The following is an 18098-nucleotide window of genomic DNA, read 5'->3' on the forward strand; positions in this document are numbered from 1 at the left end:
GTGGTGAGAGAGACAAGGTAGCATGTCTGGCAGAAGACTATTTTCTGGAGTCCTCTTAACTTTGTTTCTCCACTTATGCATGAGCTGTATTCTCAGACTCAGTGTTTGAGAAGGGCACAAACAGTCTCTGAAGTGTTTGTTGTGCTTGATATGTTTATACATTGTGTAGGTACATTTATGTATCTTGTGCATGGATATTCATACCACTGTACCTTGATTCCCCTGCAGCCACTGAGCAGCTGCACATGTGGGAAAGCAGGCACCTCTGTTGGGAGTGGAGCAGGGGGATTTGCCTGACTCTCCTTGCACATGACAGTGGGCAGTGGTTTTGTCTCACTCACACAATTCACTCTCACTGGGTGCACAGAGAGAATAACAATGTCACTTAAAATACACTGAGCTTACAAGTACTAAGGAAATGCTTGTCCTTAGAGGAAACCTTTCCCATTCACTTCAGTTCTTCCTTTCCTACCCTCCTATGTGTGACTTTACTGTGTTGCTGAGTGTTTATACCTTGACAACAGGTTTGATCATAATTGCAGTAGGAGGTCATGAGTATGAAATGCTGGTCTGTCCTGCATTTTTAAAGGCAGTCTAAATAAACTTGGGGATTACAAAGCACAGTGAATAGCTGGTGTCTGACTCATAGGAGCTTGTAATTCAACATGTACATTACTGATCAGGAAACTTTTAAGCTGCTATTTTGTTTAAGCTTTTCAGCCTCATACAGGCCTCTTCTGTAGGCAGCATCTTTGCATTGATATGCAGTAATGTTTATTCTAAGTCAAGCAAAGGGTCTAAATATGCAGATTTACAAACTGTAGACTGACATCTATAGCAGGAAAGTCTAAGTTACTGACTAGTGCACCTGTCACTGTTGGAGAAGCACTTTCCCACCTTTGTGGCATCAGACCTGAAGCACTGATCTGTTGGTGCTGCAAATATGGAAGCTCAGTGTGTTTAGTTGAAAAGTATGGGTAGTTCTGCTTGCATTTTCATGAATGTACTTTGACAAAATGTAATTTGCTAGAGCAATTCTAAGTAATTGCTAAGCAAATTTCTTTTTTACTAGATACCTTATGTAGTAAAACTTAATTGTGTCTCTGCTGGCATTTGTACTTGGTGGATCTTACTTCAGTTTTCTCTAATGTCTTTATCATCCCTCTTGCTACCTTGCTGTGTTGGTACATTAAAAAGCTCCTTTTACCAAGTTACAATCTGCAATGTTTGGGTTTTTTCGTGTAACAAGCATTGTCATTTGTAGAAGTGTGAGGTAGGAGCTTTGATACCATTGGCACTGACAGGTATTCACAGACAAGCTTGGGTGTACTCGGCCATCCTGTGTGTGCTTGTGCAGCTCACATTTCTGCTCAGCACTATGTAGCAATTTATTTCCATTTTGTGATATACAGAGGAGTCAGGTGCTTAGATATTGTGAAGTCTGCAAAAGAGCTTGTTTAACAGATTGGCTTTTGGTCATGGCTGTGGTGCACTGTATGCTTTTTCTGCAGACTTTTTCTTCCCCATAGCCCTGAAGTGGTTAATGTTAAAAACCTTTGTTTGTTTATTTTTGAAATGATAAATAAGCATGATAGTTTAAGACAATGCTCTGGAAGCTTCTTTACTTTGAATTTTTTAAATGCAGCTGTTATATATGAGCTTTTTTATGTGGAATGCACATGTGACTTCTTAAAAGGTGCTTGGATTGTTTAGGTTTTAAGGCAGATTTCTTTTTTATTTGACATGAGGTGCTGAACCTCAACTCGTGAATGAATGAACTTAGAAAATATTGATGCTTGGTTTTCTTGTTAATGGTTTTAACGTTTTTCTGTCCCCATGTTATTGTATAATGTTCAGTAGAAACACCAATTAAATTCTATTACTTAATGTGAATGACTGCTTGAGGTAATGAAACTGTACAGAAGAGGTAGTTAAACCTGCCAGGCTTGTTGCAAATGAAGCAGTATTAGGGGAGGTACAACTGCTTTAGTTTTGTGTGCTAGAGATCCTGTGTAAACCCTATTCACACACTGGTTTGGTTTTTTTTTATTACTGTTTTTGGTTGATGGGAAAGGTAAATGAACAAAATACAAAGTTGCAAATGTATTGAGTTTTTTTCAAGCCTCTTTAACATTAAAGTTGAATACAGCATACTGGCCTAAAAAGTTCATAGAGGAAATAAATTATTGGCCTGCTAAACACAAAGACTAAAATGAGACTCCCAGGTTCTGATACCTTGTGGCTCAGAGAGAGCAGCTGTGCAAGCATTGCTGTGGGTTTTGTGCTTTTTTACTCTCCCTGGTAATGGTGCCCATGGGCTCCTGTTTGAGAGACAAAGTGGTACTCTGATAGAAAGCACACTTGTCTTGCAAGTGCCCAAAAATGTTTCTGCATTCTGTGAGGAGTTTGCTTACTGGTGATGCCTGGCATTGAGGCTGCCCCAGCCAGCCAGACTGGACATTTGTTTATGTGAAGTCCTTGGGTAGTTGTACAGTTTGGTGTTCAGAAATATGACAGTCAAGCTGTAGGTAATATTGAGTTTTAAAGTTTTACTGCAACTTCTGAGATGATAAATAGTAATTGTAGGTAGGTAAAATTTTCAATATCTGTTTTTAATGTTTCTAAGAAAAACCCCAAACCAACTAGATCCTGTTCTTAGACTTGTTTTTTCTTCACTCTTTGATCATGTGTACATCTGGGAAACTGTTGATTTTTGCAGTTTGTGATGTGTGGCCTGTGAAAGGGAACGTTTCTGAGCCCTTGGTGAACTTAAAGCTGGGGAGATTGGGGTGCTGCTCAGACTCTCCTGGCTTTGTTCATTTGTCTTACTTGTCTGGGCTGTAGTGTGTGCTGCTGCCAGGATCATTGGATCCAGATTGAGAGGTGTCAACTGCAAAGGGAGAAGAGGGTTGGTTTAAGTTTCATTGGAAAACCTGGTCTGAAGAAGAAAGCCTGTGGAAGCAGTGATAGGCACACTGTTGTTCATAGTTTATGTAAAAAACTTTGAGAGAAATGTCAAAAATTTCATTCAGCTGAAATTTGAATTCTTTCTAATTCTGCTGTGGAAATGTAGATTTTTGGCTTAGCCTTTAAGTTCACCCAGTGCTGTGTATGGTATTTGGTGAGGATTTAAAACTGGAACAGTTGGGGCTCTTGTCTGGGTTGGAATGCACAACCCTGTGTTACCTGCATGTGGAAGAATGGTGAAACAGAATAGAAACTTGTTGGGTTACCATGTTGCTTGCTATTCAGATAACACTCAACAGTAGTATCAAGTCTCTGTGACTAATAAAAGTGCTGGAATCCAGGTGTAAGCTTTTACCATGCAAAATTATCTGAGTTACAAAGTATTGCTAATGCACAGAAATGTTTTAAGCAAGTAGCAAGGTAGATGCAGTGATATCCTTTAACTTGGGAACTGGATACAATTATTGGTCAACTAATGAAATGTCTTGAAGTTCCACTTCAATGATCCATATGAGAGGAGAATATTTTTGTTATAAAACTTTATGCTGGTTGTTCTAAATGGCATTGTAGCTGAAAACTCTGGAAAGGAAAGGTTAAATCACAAGAGCTGTTCCCATTCAGTTGTAGACTGTCCTGGAAACGATAATCTTTTGTACTGTATAAAAATCTCAGTTCACTTTGTGTTAGTCTGATTTCAGTGTGGAAGTCATGCCCTGGACATGTATTTACATAATATATCAAAAGCATCTTAATATGTTCTTTAGAATCCTTATTTTAGGGAAAATGACTTTGTTTACTATAGATGGCTGAAATAGTTTTCATTCATTGCAGTCTCAGATGAGCACGCAGCAGGCTGAGGGAAGGAAGGGGCTCTTGGACAGGTTTGCAGTTCAGTCTGATGTGGCAAAGTTGTGTGAGACAAGCTGAGCTGGTTTGAGTGTTTGTAGTGAGAAGAGGCAGTTCCAGGGTTTTCCTAGGTTTTCTCCTGGTCTTTGATTACCTGATTAAGCTCACAAGAACACTCACCTAAGAGTGAGTTCCCTTCTCCCTGTGTCTGTGGGTTACAGGGCTGCCTGGGCTGAGGAGTTCCTGAGAGCCAGAGTAGTGACAGAGAATGGATGGGCATGGCCATTACCAACATTTAGTGCCTTCTGCCAGTTTTGATCTTCTGTATTTTGTACATGAAATACTTAACTTGATAGCAAGACCTGTGCTGCTGAGTGTGTGCTGTGCTGTGGCAGTTTGGCAGGCAGACGAGTCTCTTTAGGTGGTCTGAGTGGTGTTTGTGAACTGTACTGCATAATTAATGTGTGTGTTAAATACTTGCATTTTCCTGATTCCTAGGGTTCCTAGGTTGTGTATCTCATCCTCTCTGGCATGTTTTGAGCCAGTCTCATTAATTTCTTCATCTCTGCCTGTTTGTTTTGCACAATAGTTTAAAACATGAAAATTATTTCAGTCTACTGGTAACAGGATAAAAGTCACTCTCCATTTCTTCCAGTGTTGTTGTGAGCTCTATACCAATGTTAGATTTCTGAGTCAAATGCCCTGTGTGCCCTCCCCCTGTCTCCCACCATTCACAGAACAAGAATAGAAGGTGAAAATTTCCTCTTAAGTTGTAAGTAATTTGCTGCTGTGAGTCCGCAAATTCAGATGCAAGATTTCTTCCAGTGAAAGGGCAGACTCCTTCCATGCTCTTAAAAATGTCTGATTTGAACATGAGGAAAACAATCTGCTACAATGCTCAGGGTGATGTGGCTGATCTCATTTCTGACCAGTGTTCTAGAGAGAAGTCTAATAATTATGAAGGGTTTTTTGATACTTTGTTAATTACAAGCCCGTGCATTTTTAGAAGTAAATTAGATCCCATTTTTACTGAGTAATTGTTATTTAAACATATGCAACTCTTTTAAATTGGCATTTTTAATAGAGATCTAATTATTACAGTGATTACAGTAGAAGAATCCTTCTTAACTGACTACTCAAGAGACTGACATCAGCTGATGAACAGAAGTGACCTCCATAATTTCCCCTTCATGAAAGGACAGTTGTAGGCTCTGCTGTAACAACAAGAAAACATTTTCTCTGCTATGTAGAATGATTCAGGCCATTGAGAGATCTTGGCAGAAGAGCATCAGAAGGGAAGATGTAAAGCTGTGTGGTCTGGGTGAGTCTGCAGGCAGCTTCAGTTGATAGGAGAAGGTGTTCACTGTGTCCATATGTACTGAGAGGCATAATAGGAGGGCTGCACTTGCCTGTGGGCCACACGAGGGACAGAAGTGATCTGCTCTTTTCCTTAGGACCCATCACAGGTAGAGCAAGGAAGGCTGCTTTGCTGACCCACCCTTTCTGTCCTGTTTTGGGCATGTGGGCTTCTTGTGACCAGATTTAAACTATTGCTAACACTTCCATGACATTCATGTACTTGAGTTCAAGAGGGTCAGAGCTGCAGTTATGCTTACCTACAAAACTGTTGCCTTGCCATTAGCAAAGGCCAGATCTATCAGCTGTTACTCAGGAGCTGGGTTCTGGGTCTCAGTCAAGGATCACTGTAACTCAGACACTGATCTTGTGCCAGAATAGCCATTGAAGGCTTCTGTGCATTACTGCAGGCAGACTCAAATTGCCCTCATCAGTACAACCTCAGTCAGGTTTGGAACTTTTCAGCAGCAGCTTTGGAAACAAGTGCTGTAATAAACTTGTCAGAATGTCTTTGTTGTTTTGCAAGCAGTTAGGTGTGACTGCATATGTGTGTGAGGAACCAAAGGCAGTGTGTGGAGTGTTACTGAGGTAAGTGCTTCTGTAGTGACCTGTGGAGCTGCTGCTCAGGAGCAGCTAAGCATTTTTGCTTTCAGTCATACAGAAGCCACTAGAGCCACTTTCTGCCCTGAAGGTACGAGTAGTGCAAAGGCAGTGTCTTTGCACAGTTTGCATTGATCCAAGGTGTATTCTGTGTCTGGCTGTGCATTCTGTACATTTCTCTTGCAGCATTGTTGATGCTTGCCTGTCCCTGGGTGAGCTTTCTCTATTATGGTGGCATTCAGCTGCCCCTGAGTCCCACAGAAACATATTTCCAGTGCCTGAACTGGTTCTAGGAATGGAGAAGGAATGACATGAGTACAGAATAAGGCAAGGCATTAAAAATACAGACCTCTTTGCTTTGCACATAACTGTCTGATACTACTCCTCATGTTCTTCCTAATCTTGATATAAACTGCCTGATTAGTAAATTACAGGACAGCTAAGATCTGATAACAGAAGGAAAAGGTAAAGAAAATGAGCCAGTTCAGGTGTTTTATTCCTTTCTGGCTTCTTTATGGACAGATTTATTGGATTGAATATCTAGACAAATTTTCTCAAAATTTGCTTAACTTGACCATCACGTTTCCAAGAGGCCTTCCCTGACCCTGCAGGTTACTGAGATCCTTATATAGCTGAGCCCCAATATGTGTCCTGTGGGTCACTGAGCAAGCCAAGGTGGAGGTTGGAGAGTGACTGGTGTGCAGTAGGTCATAGAAGTGGTTCAGCAGTCCCTGCTCTCTATTTTGGAGTGAGTTTGCCTGAAAGGTCTTGGTCTGCAGCAGGGTCTCTGAGCAATTTTGCTGTGTTTTCCTCCACTGCCCTTCTCACATCAGCAATGTTTACTGGTAGAACCTGTATCATCTCTGTGAATTTAGCAGCCAAAAATCTTTACCTTATAAGTCTGGAATCAGGTGGTTCATGCACCAGTTTACACCTCTTGATGACAGGATGAACAACTTCTGTTTTTTTCAGTTCTTAATATTTTCTAATTTGATCTTAATTATGGATTAATGTGTTTATATTTCAAATGAGCTGCTGTTGTTGGATTTTTTGTGTGTTTAGAGGTTTTTTTGGACCATAAGCTGCTAGGAGATGAAATGTGTATTGAAAAAGACAGGTCTAAGAGTTTGTATGGCCTTGATTGTGTGTCAGCTGTAATCTGACTCAGTGTAACTGTTGTGAGCCTAATGCTTCTTGACAACTGTCTATGGAAACTGGTTCCCTTTCAGTTCTTACTCCTTAGCCACTGCGAGTGCAGTGAAGTGGCAGCCTTGGGAAAGCATTTCTGTCAGGGAGGGGTGTGGGAGGATTTTGCCCAGTCATGCTGATGGAAATCAGCAGTTCTGCAGAGATGGGCAGTGGTTTGCCTTAGTTCCCACTAATGACACAATAAGTTGTAGTTTGTTTTTGTATAGGTTTTGTTGCAGAGACAGAGATGTGATTCTGATCTGCACAGGCTTGAACTCAGTCCTGTGTGCTTTTTAGAAGTACCAGTACTTTTTAAAACTTGTCCACCCCACCTTTTGCTTCCCCCCCCCAGCAAAGACACCACTCTCTTGCTTGGGGTAAACTTGGGGTATTGGGAGACTTTCTGTTCTGCACACTGGCCTTGGAGCTGCTCTTTTGGTGATTTCCATAAGCAAATGTGCCTTAAGTTATTATTTCTAAGAGGTCTGAATTAATTGGAGAAATTATTTGAGGAAACAAACAATCAAATTACAAAAAAGTGGATTTTTTCCTTTATTTCTTGAACAGATGCACTCATGGCTACTGTAGTAACATTTTTTCAGTTGCCTTTTAAAAAGGATAATACACATTCTGTTGCTTTGGTTTGTTCAACTGTAATGACAGGTTGTGTCACTTAGTATTTTAATGCTGTGTGCTGTGATTATCTTACTTGGAATGTGGTCTCCAGAGTGTACTGCAGAGTAGATATTTTGTCAAAGAAACCTCCGTGTTCTCTCTAAGTGCCAGTTTTCTTTTAGAAACTGCAACTAATTTAAAATCCCACAGTCATGTTGCCAAAAATTTAAGAAGCATTATCAAAATGTGAAAGAAGGCAAATACTGCTTGCTTGCAGTTGCTGTGCTTCTGCCTGTTTCTGCTTGCAGGCAGGAGTGCCTGTGGTAGTCAGGTTGAGCCACAACCACAGTATCCTTTCTTTTGTGTTCTAATTGTTGTAATTCAGATTTTTGAATGCACTGTGCTAGAAGTGCATAAAACATGGAAATACTGAACTTGTGACAAAGAATTAGCCCTATATCCTTGCATTATCATTTGAGAGAGGTCTACTGCCCACCACAAAGCAGCACTGACCACAAGTTCTGGTTCCTTCAGTCTGTAATGAGTGCTGCTCTGCTTTGATTTCCCTCGTGCCTTTGTTGCTGTCAGCTTGCTTTACATTGTCCTTTCACTCTTTGATGTTTTGGAGCATGTGTGCAGTAAGAGTGGATACAAGGGATAAACTTGCTGTCCTAAAATTGCTAGGAAGGAAGACCACAGAATGACAATTAGTGCCAGTGCATAATTTTGCTTATGAAATTGCATCATACTTTGTTACATTCTACATAGTCAGAAAAAGAGTTGCTGTTTTGGTGGGCTTTTCCTGTAGACTCTCTTAATTAGAGGAAACCTAAGGAAGGAAAGTGGTTATCAATCTTTTTGTTATTTAAACAATTAACAGTGTAATCTGGTATGTATTGGTGTTTTAACTGTCCAGATAATTTTCTGGACAGGAATATAGTGTGGAGAGTAAGGTGCAATTCATAGAATAATGGAATAGCCAGAGTTGGAAGGGACCCACAAGGGTCATCACATCCAGCTCCTGACCCTGCACTGCACAAGCCCAGCAGTCACTCCATGTGCCCAAGAGTGTTGTCCAAACACTTCTTGAACTTTGTCAGGCTGGTTCTGTGACCACTTCCCTGGGGAGCTTGTTCTGACTGAAGAACCTTTTTCTAATATCCAAGCTGAACCTCTCTGGACACAGCTTCTAGCTGTTCTGGGGTCCTGTCAGCTGTCACCAGAGAGAAGAGGTCAGTCCTGCCCCTTGGTTCATGTTTCTGCCTGGGTGGTACAAGGAGTGATGGAGCTGTGCCTTCCCCAGTACACCCTCTGTCTCTGGGCCGAGTGCTCCCGCTGCATCCCTTTTTTGTTGGGATTATCAGAACACATGGTGAGCCACTACAGGATGCTAACCTGATGGAAAACTAGCTTGGGTGCTTGGAAAAGTGAGCAGATTTTTAGAGTTTTCTTGTATGAACTCTTTACCTTGTAACACAAATTTGGCTGAGCATTAGTAAAAAGTAAAAGGAATGAAGTCTGAAGAACAGTACCATTGTTCTGAAATTACTGGATCAAATTAGCATTACAGCACTCCTAAAATTGTAATTACAATAGCATTCTATGGCAGGCAGAGAAAGCAGCTGAAAATGAAAGGTTGTCTGGATATAAGCACAGCTAATAGGTTGAAAATAGTGAAATGTAAAAGTGCAAAGCAGTTTCAGGGAGAATAAACTCCCTTCAGTAAGTACATGTTGTGAATGGTATGTGTGAAAGATCTAAGGGAAGCAAGCTGGGATAGAAAGGGAAGAAATTTTGAAGCAGCCTGCTGTGGTGTTAAGCAGTTCAGGCTGAGTGTTTTTGTAAAACAAATGCAGGTATTTCAATGCTGGTTCAATCAGGAGGGTACACTAAGAAAGAAATGTGACTACATTGAAAGTGGAAACTTGTTAATAGGAACAAAATATGTGAACAATTCATATTTACATGAAAGGTAATCTTGAAACAAGGTGAGATCATCTAGCAATGAAGGTGTGGAATAAGATGAGAATATTCTGTGGATGTTTGTAGTAAGAAGTTTTTCTTGATTGTACTTGATACTTGAGATGGTTGAAATGTTTCCTGAATCTTAGGGGGGGGGCTTTTGTCTTTGGTTTTCATTTTAAGGCTTTTTAAATTTAGTGAAGGAGTTAAGCCAGTATAATGGGGAACTGCTGCCAAAGGGGATCATCTTTCTCTCTTCTGCATTTCCCCACTGCTTTGCATACACACATCCTGGCAGTTCAGGGAGCCAATTTTTCAGATGACTAATTGTTTCTAATTGTTTTCAGGGGAAATAACAGGACAGTGATGGCTTTTTGTGGAATTGGTTCCCATAGCTGTCATCATAGATTCAGTCTGACATAAGGCTGTGGTAGTATGGAGAATGACAGCAAGGGGCACAAGACTGAACCTTGTGGTGCTGGCTGTTAGATAAGTTTTATTCTAATGTGACAAATTATAGTGTTTGAGCTTGACTAGCCCATCTAAAATTCATGCCAGGAATTTAAAGAAACAGTCTGGAATAATTATACAGCTATTTGAGAACTTCAGAGGGGCAGATGATCTCTGAGGAGAGAGAAAAGGCACTAAACCATGCTTTAAAACAAACAAACAAAAAAGCCCCATAAAATCCCTCAAAAATTCCAACCCAAAACCTCATAACAGTCAACTAACTGACTTTTGAAAAGGTGGAAACTAGAGGGTTACAAACAAGTTATCTTACCCAGAGTTCCTGGAGGAATATGGATAATGTAAATTATTTGGCCCTGGTGATGACCTGGAAGATATGAATCTCTATGGACACCTAATAAGAGATTTTCAAGAACAAACCCCAGTTGACCCAGTTGAACTTTATTTTGTGGCAGGGCACAGGACCTAATGGATAGTGGTGTAAAAAAGACTTTGATACTGCTTTGTTGTGCAGTTGTGCAGTAGAAATAAATCTACTTGGAATACTATATCTAGAAATAGATGGACAAAATGAAAACATTGATGAATTTCCTAGGTAGTCTGTCTTAAATGCCAGGTGATGTTTCCAGGAGTGACTGGGACTACAGTATCTACATACAGATCTTCCTGTAACATGAAGAGCAGCCAGAAAGTTTGATTAGGATTTGAATTCAAAATCATTCTGACAAATTAATGAAACCACTGCATTTTAAAATGGAAACCTATGGATTGAAATGAATGAGGTGTTGCATCTTGGTGGGAGTAATCAGCTGTGCAATCACAGTGGAGAATGACTGAAGAATAGAAACTGTAAGCTGTAGTGTGTTAGTTAATAGTAGATATTTAGCATGCTTTCTTGTTAAAATTACTGCTTTTGAAGTAAACAATTGTACCTGATTTATATGTGTTACTGTCATGGTTTAGCATGGTTTGATTTTTAGTTAAAGAGAAAATCTGTCTTTTACAGAAGTGATTCTCTGTGAGGACTGCTAACAGCTTCCTCCAGACTCAACAAAACCAGTCAGCTGGCTAGTTTTGAATGTTGAATATTAAACCACTTAAGGAAGCTGAACGTGCCTCTGTGAAATCACACTTAAAAATGAACAAACCAGGAAAAATTCTCCTGCTTCTGGCCTTTGAACAGGTAACTGGGTGCTGGCTCAGCCCGCGATGCAGCTCAGCTGAGGTTCTGCTGCTGCTGAGCTCTAACCAGGGCCAGCCCTGCTGAGGATGGCCCTGCTGAGGATGGCCCTGCTGAGGATGGCCCTGCTGAGGATGGCCCTGCTGAGGATGGCCCTGCTGAGGATGGCCCTGCTGAGGATGGCCCTGCTGAGGATGGCCCTGCTGAGGATGGCCCTGCTGAGGATGGCCCTGCTGAGGATGGCCCTGCTGAGGATGGCCCTGCTGAGGATGGCCCTGCTCAGGATGGCCCTGCTCAGGATGGCCCTGCTGAGGATGGCCCTGCTGAGGATGGCCCTGCTGAGGATGGCCCTGCTGAGGATGGCCCTGCTGAGGATGGCCCTGCTGAGGATGGCCCTGCTGAGGATGGCCCTGCTGAGGATGGCCCTGCTGAGGATGGCCCTGCTGAGGATGGCCCTGCTGAGGATGGCCCTGCTCAGGATGGCCCTGCTCAGGATGGCCCTGCTCAGGATGGCCCTGCTCAGGATGGCCCTGCTCAGGATGGCCCTGCTCAGGATGGCCCTGCTGAGGATGGCCCTGCTGAGGATGGCCCTGCTCAGGATGGCCCTGCTCAGGATGGCCCTGCTCAGGATGGCCCTGCTCAGGATGGCCCTGCTCAGGATGGCCCTGCTCAGGATGGCCAGGCCGTGCTGCCAGTGCCCCAGGAAAGCCCTGTGGCTGGGAGCAGAGGGCCCTGCAGGCCTGTGCAGAGCAGCCCCACGGCTGGAGCTGAGCACAGCAGGATTGCAAAAGAGCCCACGGCCGAGCCGCCGCTGGCCAGCAGAGATCGTGTGGCTGTGTGCAGGCCCAGGCAAGATACCAACTCTGTCAGTGCATGGATGGAACTTGCAGACATCAGCCCTCTCTCAAGTGAGAGACAAGGAAAGGGTGAGGACATGTAAAGAAAACATGGAGACACTGCGGCCAGTGAAGGAGGAGTCAAACCCCAGATGGGAGGAGAATGAGGAGATGCCTTAGTCTTGGGCTGAAATTCTCTTGTGAGGCTGTGGTAAAGATATCTTTGATACATCAGACTCTTTCTTTCTTTTTCCCTGTGACTCCTGGAATGCCCTGGGGGGATGTGGCATTCTAACCACAGCCATGAGCAGAGGCATCAGTGCTTCAGCCAGCAGATGTTCAAGTAGCTGTGATCCAATGAGAAGCTTGAAAAGAGAGAAATGAGAGAGATGAGAAACCTTGCCCCAGGGATAGAATCACAGAATATTCTGAGCTGAAGGGACCCACAAGGATCATCAAGTCCAACTCTTGTGGACTCAGTGAATGGTCCATATGGGGATGGATGCCACAGCCTCGGCACTACCAGCACGCTGCTCTCACCAACCGAGCTAGTGTCACCTTTGTGGAAAACCTCTGCTCCCAGAGATAATAGAACAGGACTTATGTTTCTATATTAGAACAAGCTCATCCTTAAAGTTGCACCCCATGAGCTGAGATGACCCATGGTAGTAGTTATGAGAATTCTACCAAACAGTGGGAGGAACTTCACAATTGTGGGTCTCCGGGTGGCTGCTATTCATGAAAATTAAAACCATGAGAGAGCTGTTGTTGTGGAAAAGTCTGCATGGCATGGCAGGAGAGACTTCTCTCCCTAAGTGAACTGAAGGAAGATATTTTAGAAGTGGTAAACTGACTGAAAATACCAAATTTTGAACCTTTATGTTGTCGGTGGTAAAGGAGAGAAGAGTTGGGGGGAGAAGTGTTCTGAAGGTTTATCCTGATTCTTATTATTCCTCTTTTAGTTCTGTTAATAAAGTTTTCTTTCTACTCTTTGTATAAAGTCTTGAGCTTACTTTTGCCCTTCTCCTAATAGTTCTCACAGCAGAAAATGAGTAAATAATTTTAGTGAGTGCCCTGGTGTTGGGCCAGCACTCAACCCACTTCAATTACCAGAAATGAGAGAGATGTGCTGAGCCACCAGCTGAGATACTGAAGTTGGGGGCAAAGTTGCTCTTGTGGGTTTGTCCAAATAAGTGAAAACTTAAATGCATGGAAGCATAAGGAGAAGTTGCCCTGTCTTAGTTCCTTCTGTTTAGTGGAGTGTCTTTTGAGGCAAATTGAAATTCATATGAACAATTAGCAAGCAGGGTAATTTTTTTCAGTGGGGGGAATTTTACACAGTTGTTTTTTGTAATATGTGGCGCTGCTAAGACTCTCTGCTCACATAGTGAGTGTTTTTGTAATTGGGATGAAAGGCAAAACCATGATTTGTGCTTTTGTTTTAAGAATACCGTTAAGATTTCTTTAAATACAGGTAACTTTAACCTCTTAATACAGAACTATAGGCTACTGGTACTTACAAGTTGTGTCCATGTCAGAGGTGGATCAGAGAAATTGGAATCTTAATTTAGTGTATGACATCCTTTTCTTCTCTGAAATAAAGCAGTTTTTTGGTGTTATAAACACAAGCTGGATAAATACACCATGAACCCTTAATATTATAAAACCAGTAAGTATTTGCTTAACTAAAAGAACATTGGCTATTATCTATTTGATGCAGAATCCTACTGGCTATATGAAGATAAAGCTTAGTTCCCTGTTAGGCAACAGGTTGTAGCTGTGTAATCCTGAAGAATTATTACAGTTTACAAAATATTGAGATGTCTGACAGCAGTAATTCAGTCAAAGGTAGAAAATAAGTTAGTTGGTCCATACCCAGGAGGGAATGCTGCCACACCTCCTAGATGATATGTGTGTCTGGTCTTAACAAATGCTGCAGGTCAGAAGCAGTGCAGTGAGTTCTGCTTGCAGCTCTGCTGTGCCTTGTTCTCGTGATTGGTCTCTTCTTTCCACGAAGAAGCTTTTTATCCAGGGGACAGATGTGAAATAATGGCTGCAGCTTGTGTGAAGATAGGCTCAATTCCTGTGAATTCTTTTAGCAGAATTACATGTTAGAACACAGTTGAATTTCAGGCTGTGTCAACCTTGCAGTTTACAATAAAGCCTATTTTGTAACCTTCTTGATTATTTATCTTATTCTAAAGTTTAGACAGAAGATCTTAGTTGCCATTCTTGTACCAAAGTACTTAAATTTAAGTCAGACAGCCAAAGATACAGTAAGATCATATGGATAAACATCATACATTCAGTGTTAAAACCATCACTGCTGCCCTTTTGCTACAGTTCCTGCTTTCAAGTATTTCAGTGTTTTAGTATTTCTCAGCATCTCACTGAGAGATGTGTTGGCATAACTGTTGTAGCACTGGTTTACTGAGCACCTGGGGAGGAACAGAATAGAAACTTAGGAAACCAGCACTGCTAATAAGGAAAAAATACCTTGTTGTATTGTTGGTAAGCCACTTAAAGGCATGCACACATCTGTGTGGTTTCTGTTCGTAACTGTATGAACTCTGCTGGTACTAGTCACTGTCTTGACAGAACTATGGGGAGAATGGTTTGCATTTTTACTGGTTTTTGATGGATTAGGAAAAGGAAAGGGAGGATAATGGGAAGCATTACAATAAATGAGAATGTCTTTAGAAGTCATTCACTGGATAGAAATCATTGCTGTTTATTGGCAATGATGGCAAAGCCTCCTCTGTGGTTTTCTGACATACTGACAATAAATGGCCAAGGCAACTACCGAATAGTACTGGAGTCAATGTCTGTCTGCAACTACTTGTTATACTCTGTATGTCTAGTAGTATTAAGCGTTATGTTGTGTTACACTTGTTATACTCTGTATGTCTGATGGCCTTAAGCGTCTCTCTGAAGCGGCTGTGCGTGTCGCGGTGCCGGAGCGCCGGCCGGCCCGGGCCACTTGGGAAGCTGCGGGGCGGGAGGGGCGTGCGGGGGGACAGCGCCACCTGCCGGGGAACTCCGGCCCGGGCAGCGTCCGCTCTCCAGCTCAGGGCTGAGCAGAGAGAACGTTTGCAGAGAAATACCGCCTTCAACCTGAGCGAGGCTGAGTTCTGAAAATGTTTTCTCAGGTTTTCCTTTCACTTTTTTTTTTTCTTTTTTTTTTTATAGGAACATCATTTGCAGCGGGCTATCTCAGCACAACAAGTCTATGGAGAGAAGAGGGATAACATGGTTATACCAGTTCCAGAAGCAGAAAGTAATATTGCATACTATGAGTCTATATATCCTGGAGAATTTAAAATGCCAAAGCAGCTGATTCACATACAGCGTAAGTAAAGTAATACATTCATTGAAATCTGCATGGGGTCTGCTTTCTCCTGGCAGCAGCTGACAGAAGGAGAGGATACAGTCTTAAGCTGTGCCAACGAAAAAGTTTTAGGAAAAAGATATTAGGAAAAAAGTTTTTTACAGAAAGAGTGATAAAGTAGTAGAATTGTCTGCCCAGGGAGGTGGTGGAGTCACCATCCCTGGATGTGTTCAAAAAAATATTGGATGTGGTGCTTGGTGCCATGGTTTAGTTGAGGTGTTAGGGCTTGGGTTGGACTCGATCTTGAAGGTCTCTTCCAATGTTATGATTCTGTGAGAATTTATTTTACTAGTAGTTAAGACATTATTCATTAAATGTCTGAGCTCCCATCAAGAATGACTTCTGAGAATTTATTTTTCAACATGTTGAAAAAATTCTACTTGATAAAGAAGTGTGTTTAATTCTTGTTCAGTAGTAACAGTTTGGAGGGAAATTTAGATTAGTTAGCAAGCACAGACACAAATCTACTTAAAGAGGAAAATACATAATTCATGCCTAAGAAACAGAATACCTGTTCCTGAAGCATCACCAGGATAAAATGGCCATAGAGTGGATTGGGGAGCCAACCAGAAATGACAATAGCAGTTGAAGTATTTGCCTATGCCTGGTGCAAGTATTCTACATCTAAAAGCAGATGGAGTTTGCTGTCACTGATGACTTGCAAATTTGTTGTGGTCTTGTTTTTGTTGGAAGATAGCAGCTGTTTGCTATGGATATGACCCTTCATGTGAGCACTGCATTCCTTCAGATACCTTTGGAAAAAAAAAAAAGAAAAATACAGTCTGTTGCAGAATTCTGTTGTATGGTGTAATAAACAGAATTGGAAAAGTAGTATCTGTGCTATGTAAGCATATCTCATGCCTAATTAACTTTGGTTAAATGCTAGACTTGTATGTCATTCCGAGCCTCAATAATGGCTTAAAATATTTGAATTGTAGAATAGTGTGGGTTGGAAGGGACCTTTAAAGATCACCTAGGTCCAAACTCCCTGCAATGAGGGGAGTTCAACTTTATCAAGTTGCTCAGAGCCGGCCTAACTGTGAATGTTTCCAGGTATGGGCATCCACCAGTTTTCAGGCAACCTTTCTAGTGTTTCACCACCCTCATTGTAAAAAAGTTCTTCCTTCCTGCTAGCTGTCTTCCATGCTGATATTAAGGTTGTACTTTTCATTCTTACTTTCCTTATCTGGCTGTTCTAACAGCTGGAATTGTCAATTTTAAGCTGCACTGTATTCTACCTATTTGTTTATTAAAAATGGGTATGTGTTTTCACATGTGCACTTGGAAAGAAATTTGTGTCTTACCAACCACAGCAATTTGAATGAGGCATGGGAACTGGGGAGTCACGTTTCAAGTGCAGTGATGCATTTTGGTAGGATACCATTGCAAACAGTTGTTGGCATTCTGCAAGACATTACTTGTATTTGGAGATGCTTTGCTACCTAGGGTAGATCATGCTGGGCCAGTGTAGTCTGACTCATCTACATCACAAAAATCACTGGTGAGGATATGTTAAGATCATTGTAGTACAGGCTGCACATGCATTGCTAGGAGTGCCTTTGATGTGTGTTTGGGCTGAAATCTGAACTGCTGATTGTACAATACATAAAACTCCAGAATGTTTGGCAGCATTGAAGATTTTAATGAATCTAAAAATGTCTTACTGAAGCAGTGAAGCAGTAAGCTGTTAGTTGGTTTGACCACTAATAAGTTTTCATTGGTTAACGAACTATAACAAGTTGATGTAAACTTTTATGCCTAATTTTTAATAGGGCAGGTTTTTTTTCAAGGAAAAAACCTCAATGTTTACATCCATGTGGAAGTAGCATTACAAAATTCTAACAAATAATTTTGGTTTTCTCTTGAGAAGTGTGTGCTGTGGGCACTATTAGAACAATTCATTTTTGTAGTAAAACTAACTTTAACTTTTATTGTATCATTTAGCTTTTAGTTTGGATGCTGAGCAGCCAGATTATGACATGGATTCGGAAGATGAGATCTTTGTGAATAAGTTGAAGAAAAGAATGGACATCTCTCCTTTGCAATTTGAGGAGATGATAGACAGACTAGAAAAGGGCAGCGGTCAGCAGGTACAACGGTACTTTGAATAAAGAATTTGAAATTCACGCTCTATGTATTACTGTGTCAAAGTGACATGCTGGGTTTTACATTTAGCCAGTCAGCCTGCAAGAGGCCAAGCTGTTGCTGAAGGAAGATGACGAATTGATCAGAGAAGTATACGAGTACTGGATTAAAAAGAGGAAAAATTGTCGAGGTCCTTCACTTATTCCAGCAGTGAAGCAGGAAAAACGAGATGGCTCCAGCACAAATGACCCTTACGTTGCTTTTAGAAGACGAACGGAAAAGATGCAGACACGAAAAGTAAGTGTATCAATGCCTCCCTCAGCTTTTCTTTCTTTTCATTCTCTATCTTTCCAGAAGTTGCTTATTTCAAGAAAAGATTTACAACATAATAAAAAATTGAATGTTCTGTTTTTAATTTGCTAGGGCAAAAAACATAAAACTGCTTTAGTTGCACTATTGAATGAAAGTTTATATTCACTTTTTCACTAAATTTACTGTTAAATACTTGGGGTGTTGGCAAGCTGTGTATCATTTATAGCATGCACATGCTTCTCTTTGGTTTAGCATGTGACTTTTTTAATATACCTCAATATTTATAACTTACTTT

At 41.4% G+C, this 18098-nt stretch overlaps 1 protein-coding gene across 7 annotated transcripts in view; it reads left to right on the plus strand.

Annotated features, from left to right (window-relative positions):
• The window catches only part of EPC1 (enhancer of polycomb homolog 1), a 65347-nt gene that overhangs the window by 26595 nt on the left and 20654 nt on the right, over positions 1-18098 (plus strand). For all 7 annotated transcript variants that reach the window (XR_010026702.1, XR_010026703.1, XM_063148706.1 and 4 more), the window contains 3 exons: positions 15208-15367; positions 17351-17496; positions 17582-17788. Coding sequence is in view for 5 of the 7 variants with exons in the window: in XM_063148668.1 (XP_063004738.1) it covers positions 15208-15367; positions 17351-17496; positions 17582-17788 (513 nt within the window). In the remaining 2 variants the exon portion in view is untranslated. The remainder of the gene's footprint in view (positions 1-15207; positions 15368-17350; positions 17497-17581; positions 17789-18098) is intronic.

Source organism: Melospiza melodia, chromosome 1, assembly GCF_035770615.1.
Source record: "Melospiza melodia melodia isolate bMelMel2 chromosome 1, bMelMel2.pri, whole genome shotgun sequence".
Taxonomy (NCBI): Eukaryota; Metazoa; Chordata; class Aves; order Passeriformes; family Passerellidae; genus Melospiza; species Melospiza melodia.